Source organism: Chenopodium album, chromosome 9 (assembly GCF_948465745.1).
Source record: "Chenopodium album chromosome 9, dcCheAlbu1.1, whole genome shotgun sequence".
Classification (NCBI taxonomy): Eukaryota; Viridiplantae; Streptophyta; class Magnoliopsida; order Caryophyllales; family Amaranthaceae; genus Chenopodium; species Chenopodium album.
Window position 1 is genome coordinate 70,489,591 of NC_137842.1, and position 14,494 is coordinate 70,504,084.

The following is a 14,494-nucleotide window of genomic DNA, read 5'->3' on the forward strand; positions in this document are numbered from 1 at the left end:
AGCGTAGATATTAGTATTTAATTTTGGATTTTTTTTAACTTTTCCAGTCTGGAAAAAAAAAATTGCCGAAATGTTTACCATGGTCCCTAATACCCTCCGAGAGTCCAATTGTGTTGGTGGAACCATTTTATTTGCCTTTAAACGGCCAATTTAATTACCAGTTATAAGTTGCACGGATTTTATTAACTCATGCCTGCTACGAACATTTAAGACAACATATAATGATCATATATGGTCCCAAACGACATTATATGGTCCAGAGATGTATCCCCTAAAATATTAATACTTTTCTACACCGTCCCCGAAACCCTCGAAATTTCTCAAAAAGCGTGGATATTAGTCTTCAATTTTGATAATTTTTGATTTTTTTTTCGCCTCGAAATAAAAATTGCCGAAATGTTTACCATGGTCTCTAATACCCTCCGGGAGTCTAATTGGGTGGGTGTAACCATCCAATTTAATTTGCCTTTAAACGACTAATTTACCAGTTTACAACTTGCACCGATTTCATTAATTCAAGCCTATCACGAACATTTATGATAGCAAATAATGATCATGTATGGTTCCAAACGGTATTATATGACCCCGAGATGTATCTCATAGAATTTTAAGACTTTTTGACACTGGTTCCTGAAACCTCCAAAATTTCTCAAAATTCGTGGATATTAGCCTTCAATTTTGGAATTTTTTGACTTTTTTTTCGTCCGGGAAAAAAAATTGCTGAAATATTTACCATGTTCCCTTATACCCTCCGAGAGTCCAATTGGGTGTGTGGAACCGTTCAGTTTTCTTTTAAACGGCCATTTTACCGTTTTACAACTTTCACCGATTTACCGGTTTACAATGGCCAATTTAATTAACTTGCACCGAACCCGACTTGAATCGAAATTGACCCATATCCGTTTTAACCAGCCAAAACCTAAGTTTAACCCGACTTGTTAATAACCTGACCTTATTTCAACCCGGCCCGTTCCTAACCCGACCCGAATTTAATCCAAGCTGTTACAAACCCGACCTGAAATTTACCTGACTTGTTATTGACCTAATCCAAATTCAACCCGACTTGATATTGACTCGACCCGAATTTTACCTTACTTATTACTTACCCAACCCAAAAATTCAACCCGATGTGTTACTAACTCGACTCGAAATTAACAGGACTTGTTATTAACCTGACCTAAATTGACCCTGACCCGATTTCAAATCACCTTAAATGCAATTTAGACCACTTTATTATTGTTGATCAAAGCATTTTGTCTTGGGAGACCAAGTCGGTCCAGCAAAACAAATGAGCATCATCCTCTAATTTAAGAGTTAAATATAATATATATTTGTTTTATGGTCAAATGAGATAATTATCTTCCTAAATTATAGACTATAGTTCCCTAGTATATTGCCATATATATTATAGTCAAAGGAAATAATTAGCTTGATAAAAATGATAATTATCAATTTATAGTTAGTTGAACCCGAGTATGACGTGACTTGGAAATGACGATTCAAGCATGACCCAACCCAAACCCGACCCGCATAGGTAATGGAATTAATCCGAATTGACCCAACCCGAGTTGATCCAACCCAAACCTGACCCGTTTACCGAAATTGACAGCTCTAGCCTCATTAGTGATCATACGAGAGTATCTGATGAATGCATTGAATTAGTTGCTACCAAATCGCTGCAGTACATTGTCAAAAAAACCAAAAAAAAGAAATTTAAAAAAATAAAAAATTAAATAAAAAATAAAATGGGTGCTGCAAATACTATATATTAAAAGGCGTTCCTAATCATGGATACACGCCACGTGGCACACCTCTCTTACTTATACTAAGAACATGCCACATCACCAGAGAGAATTGGAACATATCAACTTAAAAAATGTTTGTGTCAAGAATTGAACTCGAGTTCATTAGAAAATGAATAAGAAGTCATACCATCTTTGCTATCTAATACTTTTGTTTATTTATTCTTCTTAAATATAGTTAATGTATGGCATGAGATTTTTGTTTTATACAAATTATTTTCTTAATCTAAATCTATAATAAAAGTATTTAAGATTATTACGGAGTATTATACAAGAAAACTATAATTCGAAGTAAAAAAATATTTAACGTATAGATCCGGGACATCGCTCAGGCTAAACACTAGTTCAACTTTTAAAGTAGATTTCTTATTAACCATTTAAGATGGGTTAATCAACCTTCAATTATGAAAATCTTTTATGTAATTATAGAGTGATTTAACCACAACCCTTCAAAAGGCCAATTCTCAAATCTCATGCATTTGAGTCTTTTTTATTTATTTATTTATTTATTTTGGGTGTTGCTATAACCTCCAAATTAAATAACTTCCATTTCATTTTTATTTTTCTAATAACTTCTACATCTTATATACCGTACGTAAGCGCGGATACAATCTAGTTATAATAATTTATTATACTCCCTTTGTTCCATAATACTAACTCCGTTTCATATTATTTGCAACAATTAGACATTTTCCCTTTCTACTTTATGTTAAATCGTTGCAAATAATATGAAACGGAGGTAGTAATTGACATTGATTTTTATTTACTCGTTAACTCTGACTTTGGTTTCTTATTAATTTATTGTACTTCATATAAATATTTTATCCTTAAAATTTTGTTAAATAGATTTTGATGTAAAAATTTCATAATATCAACTTTTTAATTTTTTGGAAAAATTGAAAAGAATAATCCCACCTTTCACGCATCTGCTCAAATTAATCCCACCTATTCGAATTCCAAAAATAATCCCACCTTGTAACCCCATCTTCTCAAAATGAGCCTTTTTACCTACAACCGTTTCTATAGGTAAATTTTTTGTTTTTTTTTTTTCAAATAATAAAACAAAGGAAAAATAAAAAAAAACCACTAACACCCTAACCCAGCCCCACTCCACCACTGGCATCGCCTGTCCCCCACCGGCGACAGTTTAATCCTAGCTGTCGGCACCCCTGCCCCACCAATACCGGCGAAACCCTCCATCTCAGATAATACCACCTGAACCACCGCAAATACCAACCGAACCCTAGTTGTCGGCACCCCTGCCCCAGCCTCTTCGAACCACCGCAAATACCAACCGAACCACCGCAAATACCAACCAAACCACCTGAAACCCCACCTAATTGGCCGATGTCAAGGATCAGCAGCGACATCACCAATAATTTAAGCTCAATCATGGTGTTCAAATTATCAATCAAATCACAACCGCATAATTTCATTATTCCGTTCCGATTATTTGGCCATTTGGGGTTGAATTGCTTGTGGCTGCGATTTGCGAGGGTGTTATATATGGGCTAAGATGGTGTTGACGGTGGTTGGAGATGGTGGTAGCAATGTTGCTGGCTGCGGTTTTGAACGCGCTGGGAGGTTGTTGTGGGGTATGTTGGGCGAATTTGAAGGTGGTGCGGTGGTTGAATTATGCGGCCACAGCTGATTGGTGTGGGGTTGTTGGTGTGGCTGGGCGTAGCAGGGGAGTTAAGAGGGGTTGTGATTGGTGAGTGCGACTTGGTGGTGTTGGATTGTGCTGGTGGTTAATTCGGTGTGGGAGGTGAAGGTTGTTGCTTGATGAAGGTGGAGCGGCGTTGCTGCCTGATTGTTGTGGCGAATCCAGGAAAACGGTGGCTGGGTATGGTTGTTCCGGCGAGTGGTTGGAGTAGGAAGAAGAAGGGATTTTTTTTTATTCTTTAATTTTTAAAAAAATTATATATAAAACCAATCATAAAATGACACGTGTCAAATTACCTTTTAAAACAGGTTACCAATTCAATTAACCGGTCATTAAATGAAAAAGGTTCATTTTGGGAAGACGGGGTTACAAGGTGGGATTATTTCTGGAATTCGAATAGGTGGGATTATTTTGAGCAGATGCGTGAAAGGTGGGATTATTCTTTTCAATTTTTCCTAATTTTTTTACAATTGTAATTATTTAGGATTAGATTATGTCAATTATTATGGAATGAAGGAGTCATATATACTACAGAACATCTCCAAATCAAAAAATTATAGTCTCACATTAGCCTCGAGAAAAGAAGATCCATTGTTTCAATTTCTGTCTTCTATTTCATACTTTTTAATGACAAGTGTTTGGCTTCTCGCTCACTTTTAAAGCAAAAATGGTTTGATTATTATCTTCCTCGGTTTCTTACTAGCAACGTTGCCTCGGAAATTAGCAAGAAGCACAGAACTATTGTATACTGTTAACAAGCTTAGTCTGTTTCAAGAATCATCCTACAAATTTGAAGTAAAAAGAACTAACAAAAGGCACAAAATTAAAGTACTACTTGTGGTTTATTTCTTCAATTATGATAAAAATAAATCTGTAAATGAACCCGCATAAAATCTGCACGGGTAGCCATTTTTTTTTTTTTTTTTCCCTGCCTCTCTGAATATGAACACCAATAAACCATCATAATTCAACACAGAAAGAACACTTCTTTGGTATACTGCTTACCCGAGTTCATGAATGTAAAAAAATGGTATGATACCCCTTCTCCCCTCTAAAAAAAAAAAGGAAAAAAAATCAATGAAAGAAAAGGGGTTTAAAATGCTTTCTGCATTTAATGAGAAGTGTATTTCTGAATTCTAACCAAAGAGCAAAGAGACTACTTATCTCCTTGTCTCTCCAATACAAAAGAATCAAGGAATGTCATTAAGCAAAAGTTAACCAGAGCCCTTGAAAATTCGATCCTGCACATTTTGGTGAGTTAGCACTGATTATCGCTTGACTCACACAAGTTGACCCATAGAATTGCTCCCAAAAACTCGAGCTGATACCCAAAAGAAGCAGCATGAAAGATAATTTGGTTAGAACAGCATCAAATAGTGCACACCTCAAGGTAATATACAAGCAGCACCACTGCAACAATGCTATCTATGGAGAAAAAGGAGACTAACCTGTTAGCAGGATTGAACAATTGGCAGTATGGACTTTGCACATGCAACTAAGACTGAATCAGGTGTTCGAACTCGTGACAATCAGCTCCTAAGTCGTTAAAAGTTGAGATAAGTTTGGGAACAATCTTAGCCAGCATCAGCTTGAAGCCAACAGATGTGGCATTAGCTTCACTTTTTTCCGTCAACGTAGCATCCTTTGCTAGAGAACCGATCAAGTAACCTTTCATGTATGCATCACAGGCTTTCAAGATATAGTACCCACGCTGGCCAAAATGTTCTTTAACAAGATCTTCAAAATCCTAGATATTTAAAAGAAGGTAAACAGTAAATATTAGATAATCCATATAGCAAGCATTGTTCTAAAAAAAAACAACCACAGCAAAGAATTATAGCATACACTTAGAAATTCAGATGAAAGCTTAACGCAACACTTTATTAATATAGCTTGGAGTTGGGCACCAATGCTATCTTTGGAAAAAAGGACCCTAACCTTTTAGCAGAATTATTGACAACAAACTCTGCAAATGCTATATTGAGCTTTAGTTTCGACATTCCTCCTCATAACTTTAATCTAGGTTTTCATCATCCTATAGAATTCTTGCTTACAAAAGCAAATACTTTTTTTTTTGAAAGGTACAAAAGCAAATACTTAAAGTACATTTTTTTTGTTTATCTATTTTTTTTTTTTATAAATACATAATCTTCAAGTCTTGAGGAATCCACCTCACTTCTGTCTATAACTTACACAGAATAGGCTCTTGCAAATCACTTCATAGATTGAGAAATAGACACACACACACACACACACACACACACACACACACACACATCAAAGGAGCTAAACTGATTTTAACTTCAAACTAAACTTAAATAATTAATGCTAACTTTTTAACGAATGTTAATTTATAAAGTAAAGTGATCAAGGCTTCACTCCTAATTCAGAATATGCCTCAATGGTTCAACGCAAATCTATATCGTATAAGCAAGATGATAACTAAAGATGAAACAAAAACATATTACCAGCAAAAATGCTTGATCCTCATGAATATTAAAGTATTAAAAATGGTGATTGATAACAGACGTTAAATACTAGTACTTAAAAAATAAAGGTGTTATTATGTTACCTTTGGAGGCTTCCGTATAAGATACATTATTGTCTTGCAATTAAGCAAAAAGGTATTTTCATTGTAGGACAATGAGTTTTTCTCCCCTTCAGCTGTGCCGACTTGCTTATCGTATCCAGCTTCATTAAAATATGGCTTGGAGTTCAAAACTAATCCTTGAAGTGAAACCAAAACTTGAAGAATGCTTGAGGATTGGGGATCCCAGACTTCGTTTCCTCTTCCTGTCCAGGTATTCAGAAGACTAAGGCATACCTTGCCTTCTTCGTATAAATTGGGGTTTAAGCGCCAGCCACCAGAATGATAATGAGCTGACTGCAAAAGAAATATTGATATTTTTTACACCACAGTATTGGCATTCCCCACTACAGTAAGAAAGCAACTTGAAAAGTTCCATGAGTTTTAAAATGGACCATAGAAATGCAATATACCCACCGGTGGAACATCAGGATACTCTGGAGGAAGGTGAAAATCAAAGAAGAAGAGACCATCTTGATAGGGTGTTCCATAAGCCCCCACAATTACTGCTCTCAGTAGATCCATTCTATCCTCGTATACTCGTACATAAATACCCTCTACAAAGGGAACGGTAAGCCATTAATAAATCAGTTAATGCATAAAACTGAGAGAGCTTATTGATGGTAGACGTGCAGGCCAAATACCTGGGAGGTTGTTCTGAAGAATGTTCCAATCTCGCTGCACCATCTTGAGCCACTTTCTTCCACTGTTGCCCTGTAATTGTTGTTAAATGTCAATGAAGATACTTTAGTTGCAAAATGATGTAATATAATATAATAATTTATTTTATTTTTTATAATGTGAGGAAGGTAAATATGCCATAAATATTCTATAAAGATAACAATAATAAATGCCAGAAATATAAATGAATGGTTTAAATAATTTTTAGCAAAATTAAATCATTTTAATTACTTTTTATCCCTACCCTAGCCCCCCCCCCCCCCCCCCCCCCCCCCCCCCCCCTTCTCTTTTCCTTCCCCCTCAACCCAGGGCATTTTAAAATGAGAATACATTTCTTTAAAACCTAAGAAAATATTACATCCACGCCAGACAAGTTCTTCAGGAGCTGAAAAGTAAATCTGTAAGACTACTGAACTCTAATATATACTTCAGTACTTTCATATGTTTATAGGACAAGTGAAGCATAGGTTTACCTGTATATTGGAACCAAGGAAAAAATGATCCAATGGATCTTTGGCAGTATCAAAGCGCTTAAAGCTACAGGCATTGCCACCAGTACATAGCTCAGCATATGGTCCATTGGGCGTCAGATTTCCCAAGGCTTCATCCATATCTGTTAATTTTGCAGACTCAACTTCAGCAGATTCATCACCTATATTCGAGCTAGTTTGTCCACTACTACTGTCAATAACACAAGGATCTTGAGTGTTAGACATGTTGCTAGATGCTCTTTCACCAGATATACATATTTTTTCCTCTGGTTGAATGCTGGTTTCCACAGGATCGTCTGGGCCAGATGAATCCCCATCGCTGCGCCCTCTAGAGAATATACCAGTTGCAAATCGGGTAACATATTCAATAGCTGCACGAGGAAAAGTCAATGGTCCGTTGCCTGAACTTTGCTCAGCAACTACAATGTCATGTCCTGCATCAGGATTGCCTTCTGGTGTTGGTTCCTAAAATAACATATGTTGAGATTATTAACTATATTACGGAAGCAACAAAGTTGCAAACCACTACGGCACTACATTGACTAATGACTATCTTAAATTGAGAACAACCGAAGTAATATAGCACAAAACCGACATATAGGATACAGCCAATTCACAGAAGATAATAGATTAAGAACAAGCTAATTATTTCATAAAACATATACTTCTCTGTTCCCCTAATATTGCAGCAGTTGCCCTTTTAGGAAGTTTAACATGATCTAAGCAAAACACCCATTGTAACAATTGCATTTCCATGTTCTCTCCAACATTAAATTTAGGTGAGGATAGGTTGGGAATTTAATTACAATTGACAACAAATATTCTTAGAAAAGCAGACAACTTATCCAAACATTCCCAAGTAGTTTACACAACTGTCATTTTCCACTGGAGGGGTATGCCACTGTACAAGTACTCTAATCCAATTAATATACATGTGACATTTAGCTATGTGCAGAGTCCTTTAATTATCTCCCTTCAGATTTCCTTTCTAAAAGAAAAGTGTATAGTATATTTCCCCACTAACCTAACTTGTCTCTGATCTACCTTCCTACTCATCTCTTCCCCTCCCAACTTTCCATCTCCATCATTCACTCCTAATCTTTTGGCATATGTAGTAACAGTTCTTTTTACTTCATATATTTCTAAAAATCAGGATAACGGCAGTAACAACCATATACCGGATGGAGCAACCATAAATAGAGCAGTGGAATAGATATGGAAATTGAACAAAAGCCCATGATACAGACCATGTAAGTCAAATACTCACATTTGCTTATTTGAGCACATGAACCTACTTAAACTATCATAGGACTATTAACTTACATAATGACATGCTGTTACGTATTCTTTTTTTTCTTTTTATTATATCTAAATAAATAATTGCTATCCTATATTGTAGTGCAAGAAAATTCACACGGTGATATTGCATCATAATACGCATCTAGAATCTACCAGTATCCCATCCAATATCATTTTCTCCCATAAAATAAGAAACAAAGGGAATTAATCAAATACACAGAATTGGCACATATGGTATGAACTAAACATTGCAATTGAAAAGGAAAGTAGAAACCTTTTCTGAATCATCTAGAGCATCCTTTTCATCATCCTCAACTGTTTCCCAGCTAGCAGCATCATCACTAATCTCACTCCCAGCACCAATAGATTCATCATCATCTCGGCCAACAACATACACTGCTTGAGGGCCAACCTGAAACCAAGCTAAAAGAAAATATCAATCAAGGATCGGGGAAGCAATTTGATAGAATATTTGCACATAAAATTACTTTCTAACATTAAAAATAAACATATTATCAGTGTTCAGTGTGGTGGTAAAGTACCGTAGAAATCATTCCATCAGCCCATGTTACTTCAATATCACCATTTTTTAGGCTAGTAATATTCCCAACCCATGATAGATTTGAGAGTTCATTACAAGCTGCCTCATCAGATGCATCCCCTTCTTTGATGTTAGCAAGTGTAGCGGACTCTCTAGGGTCAGGACATTCAGCCTCCGTTGCCATGAAAGCTGGGGACAAGCGAACAACTACATCCCCATAACAATAATCATAATCAGGGTGGCCTTCTAGTTCATATACACTAACAACTTCCTCATTTTTAAATTCCCGGGGTTCTTCTGGTCGAGTAACCTGTTTTAACCATTTCACACAAGCTGTCTTCTCCTTAGCATCAACACTTTTGACAACTCCCACACGTCTTATTTCAGAGGTCTCTTCACCATCATCAGCGGCTTTCTCCACTACATATTGTTCAGCAATAAAGTCATGATCACCTGGGCTTTCAATTGGAATCAACAATGTGGAGTCTAAGCCCCGCTGTACAGTTCCATCTTGCCACGCAACATCTACTCTTGTCTTAGTATTAACAATCAAAAGAGCTCTTTCATAAGTCTCTTCCTTTTTCCGTACCTTCTTATCCCTCTTAACCACAACTTTACGAAGTTTCTTTCGATGAATTTGCCAACTTTCATGGGCTGCGTCCTTAGAACTTGATTTTGGAGACAAGTTGTTTTGAGTATTTCCACCAATACTCTCTGATGTGCCTGCCTCATCATGATCCATCAATTCAACATGTACATTCAAATCCTCTGGTATGACTTCATCTGCATCAGACTCTGGATGACCAGATTCAGATTCATGAAGTCGCAACTTAGACAAATCTTTATCCAAAGGAATAGAGGAAGAAGATGTAAGGGCTGGAAGAAAACACCAGTCACCCAGCTGCCAACTAGCATGAGTAAAACAAGATAACACTTTTAGGTTTTTAGGATTCTGCTCTTCTGCTGGAGAAGTGGAAGAATTAGGACCATAGCCAGCTGAAGCTATCCAATGAACATATACCGATCCAACAGTGACCTTAATGACAGTACCCTCAAGCCGGTTAGCTTTCCATGAACCGGATAACCATCGAGCATTCTTGAAAACCGAGGAGGAGCTTGCCCTAACATGCTGACCAGGATGATATGGACAGTGCCCATCCTCAAGCAAGTTCTTTGCAATTGGTCTTAGCCGCAGAGGCTCAGCCCCCGTGACTTTACAAATAGAACCATCATTAAATAAAACAGTCACGTTATCAAGAACATCATCAACTCTACCCAGCCATGGACCAGAAACTACATAGTCACTAACAACAATATCCCTCACACGCATCAAATCCCTGGAAGATACATCATTGAAAACAGTCCCATCATGGGATAGTAAATCAACAGTTATATTTACATCCACCACAAGGCCTACTTGCCCAGTGGGGTCCAAGGCAGAGGCTACATAATCACCCGGTAAGAAACCCCTATCTACAACTGTCAATTCATTCCGACGATTTGTGTTCTCTGAGTCATCCATCCACAACACACGGACCTGGTCTCCAGTAAGTTGCTCTCTTTTGTGATGGCCAGAACTTCTGTTATCATCACTGCTCTCATTACCATCCCCATCATCTCCATCATTCTCAACATTATCCTCCTCCTTCACCTCCTCCCGTACCCCATCCCCTTCCTCCTCCTTCACCTCCTCGCAAGCCTCATCCTCTTCCTCCTCACCTTCCTCTTCTCCCTTATCATCTTCATCTGACTCATCTGAATCATCAGTAATATCACTATCTGAATCTGAGTCCGAATCACCAGCAACTTCAGTCACAACCCCAACCATATTCCCGTCCCTACGCCTCACAACATCTTGTCTATAAATATGTTTCTCGTTTGGTATTTTATCTATAACCAGATTACTATCATTTTTTGCATCACGATTAGAGCTAACTTCTGCACTAACACCCTCACTCGATAAAGAATCACCACTCACACTTGTGGTGCCCTCAACAGCAATTGGGGCATCATGTTGATCAGTTGCCATCTAAGAAATAACCAAAGAACACAATAAGACTACAATGATAAACCTAGAAGAAAAAACAGAAATTAAGAATAGCACTCCTACTTCGAAAACCCGACATAAAAACTATATAAGAAGCATTAAGCTGAGTCAATGGCTCCAAAACTATATACAAAATCAACTACAACTATTTATCTAGGTCCAGCAAAATGAATATAGACTTTCCTAAGGCATACCAATTATACCCAACATCAGAAAGATAAACCCAATCATTAATCTTTGTAAAATACAAAATTCATCAATATTAAAACCCTAAAACAACAAAAAATAATCATAAATGCTCAAACATCGAACATTCTTAAGCCGCCATTAGAGATACAATGCTAAAGATCGAAAAAACCCATCAAATTCATTGTATTAATGCAAGAAAAATTGAGGAGCGTAAACTAACAAAGATGATATTAACAAACCAATTAAATCTTGAATTGACAATAATATGAATTAAACATACCTGAAAAATCGGAGGATTTTGGACAGAAATACAAAAAATAAAAAGACAAAAAAATAAATAAATAAAAAGGGTTCAATCAAAAGAAATTAAACGTTGAAATGAATGGCTCTTTAATTGTTCAAATTTTTGATCGCAGGTACAAATTGTGAGAGAGAGAGAAAGATAGAGAGAGAAATGTTTTTATATGGAAGTCCAGAAAATGGAATGACTTGAAGGGAGCTGAAATGTTCTTCCTTGTTAGGGTTCTAATTGTACTTTCACCGCCATTTACCAAAGGGGAATATTTGTGAATATATGGAGTAGAATATAATCTACGGTGCTTTGGAAAGAAACCTTAAACTGATTGGTCGGGTCGGGTTCGAGTTATGATTTAGCATTTGCTTACGAGTGTATAATTATGTTTAATTTTTTCTTTTATTTGTAGTCAGGTTTGATATTCGTTGTACTTTATCAAAGCTGATTGAGTTTATCTCAAATAGTACAATAGTTAGTTCGTTTACTCGAATAGTTAAGTACGGTTTATGAAAAGTCTTTGATTGGTCAATAAGGTTCATTTCTTGTGTGTCAAAAAAAATAAGGTTTATTTCTTTTAGTCCAGGTTTTTGTATTCATTTTTTCATTAGATAAGCTAACATATGGCTAACTTTGAGCAACTGCGATTCCCTTTAATTCAACCTACTTCATGAGCTAAAACGAGGAGTTTTTGTTAAAGAACGTACAACTGATAGGCGTGTCGCGTACCTAACAAAGATAACCTAACAAGACCACTACTATGTAGAAGGGCAAGCAAGGGTCGGATCCCAAGAGACTATGGTTTAACTAATTAAATAGACTCAAGCAAATACTAAGCAAGTAACCAAATCAAACAAATGAGGATCAATAACTAAAGAACTAATTAAAGCGATTAAACTAAATAATATGATAAATCAATGCTACAAACATCCAAGATCAAGCATCACCACGAATACAATTAATGCAATAGTCGTTCTACCCCTAACATATAATTCAATTGATTAATGAGGAAAAGTAATCCCTATATAATACCAATGGTCTCTCCCGAGTTATCAATGGCTTCTCTAATCACAATCAAGCCTACTTCCGTGGAATCATGCAAATTAAAGACTTTGAGCACATTACTCTAACTTCCTAATCATCCGTTCACCTACTTCCGTGATGAACTTCAAACCCTTAATTGATTTATTCAAACCCGTCAAAACCCAACTCCCGTTGTGATTAAAACAATGGATTAATAACAATACTAATTATCCCTAATCTAATATTGGCATGAGCACAATCAATTAAGCATATCAATTGCAATTATCATTAAAGAATTTAAAGAATTAAATCATGCATTAATCATATTCGGGTTCCGCTAGATCTTGGAACAAGGAAACTACTCACACATATTAATGAAAACAATAATGATAATCAATAAAGAAAACATAATTAACAATAATAAAATAAGAGAATTGAGAGAAGAAATCAATACTTGGAATTAATTATGAAATCTTGAATCTTGAAAACAAACCCTAGGAAATAATATGGAAGAACGTAATACCCAAAAAGAAGTCTAAAAATAATATCTGAACAATGAATAAAAAGTGATCAAATAAAAGACTATCTAAAACCTATTTATATCCTAGCATAAAACTAGGTATTTTTATCTAAATAGGACTCTCAAACGCCACCAAAACGAGCTGCCACAAGTGGGTTGTGGCACGAGGAAAACGGCCACAACCAGGCTGTGGAACGGGCTGTCCTTGCCTCTTCCTTGCTCCAATATCGACGCCCACAACCAGGTTGTGGCCAACATATTGCACGCCACAACCGAGCTGTGGAGCAGGCTGCCAAAATGCTCCATCGATGCTCCATTGGTGCTAGAAACGCTCCATATGAAGAACTATCTCACGCTCAGAATAAATTCCACGCAAATCGAGCCCTAATCCTATAAAAACAAAAGCAAACATACCGAGAAGAGCAATATCGAAATAGGAAGAATAATAGCTCAAAAAGATTAGGAAAATGAAGAAAACACAATAAAATATGACCAAATATCACATATAAAATCATGTATAATATCGTGTTATCAAATTCCCCCAAGCTAAACCTTTGCTCGTCCTCGAGTAAAGCAATGAATAAATAAATCAATACTTCACCCCAAAATTAATCAAAATCAAGAACAACCAATTCAAGGTAAATCTAACAATTATGCTTCAAAATCAACCAATCTCATCCATCCAATCACTCATCCTCCCTAACAATTGTCAAATAGAGCAAACCACAAGAGCATATAGAATTCAAGACTAGTGCTCACACACTTGACTCTCATTTATGTGGCGAGTAAAAGATGTACTCGATCGCTCTCCATCCCAATCCCATCATGTGAACGATGCCCTCCCAACTCACGCACTCGTGTGTTTAAAAAGACATACACTCAACCTAATAGTCGACTCGGAATATGTCAAGTCATTCCTTGCATTGATAAGTAACTACTTTCACATTCACACAACTCTATGCACAAAGGTCGGAAGGTCTTTAAAGCTTGTAATGTAAGGTTAGGGTAATGGGTAGGAAATATTTGGGAAAATGTGAGAGAAAAGCTATGCTAAAAGGGAGCCAAATCCTAACAAAATCAAAGTCAAAAATAAATAATGACCAATCATCTCCAACATACTCAACTCCACCAAAAGCCACCAAATATATAACTCCAAACATATCAAACAATCCCAACACTTACAAATTTCACTCATAAAAATATAATAATGTAACACTTGAACGAATAACAAACTTTAACTCTCAAATTTGAAATTTTTCATTGAAACTCAAATTTTTTCTTACTCAAATTTCTCATTTTTTCACTTTTTTTTCTTGAACTTTGTTTTTTTTTTTATCAACATCATGCTTTATTTTTTCT

General features: G+C 36.2%; 1 protein-coding gene across 1 annotated transcript; it reads right to left on the minus strand.

Moving 5' to 3' along the window:
- Positions 1-4,554: 4,554 nt before the first annotated feature.
- Positions 4,555-11,803, minus strand: LOC145559095 (putative ubiquitin-conjugating enzyme E2 23). The gene is made up of 9 exons (XM_081620506.1): positions 11,581-11,803; positions 9,066-11,093; positions 8,798-8,935; positions 7,207-7,689; positions 6,697-6,766; positions 6,470-6,609; positions 6,038-6,349; positions 4,914-5,212; positions 4,555-4,786 (listed from the first exon to the last, which is right to left on the minus strand). The coding sequence occupies exons 2-8, from the start codon at positions 11,091-11,093 to the stop codon at positions 4,961-4,963; spliced, it is 3,423 nt and encodes a 1,140-aa protein (XP_081476632.1). The 5' UTR covers positions 11,581-11,803; the 3' UTR covers positions 4,555-4,786; positions 4,914-4,960.
- Positions 11,804-14,494: the final 2,691 nt, after the last annotated feature.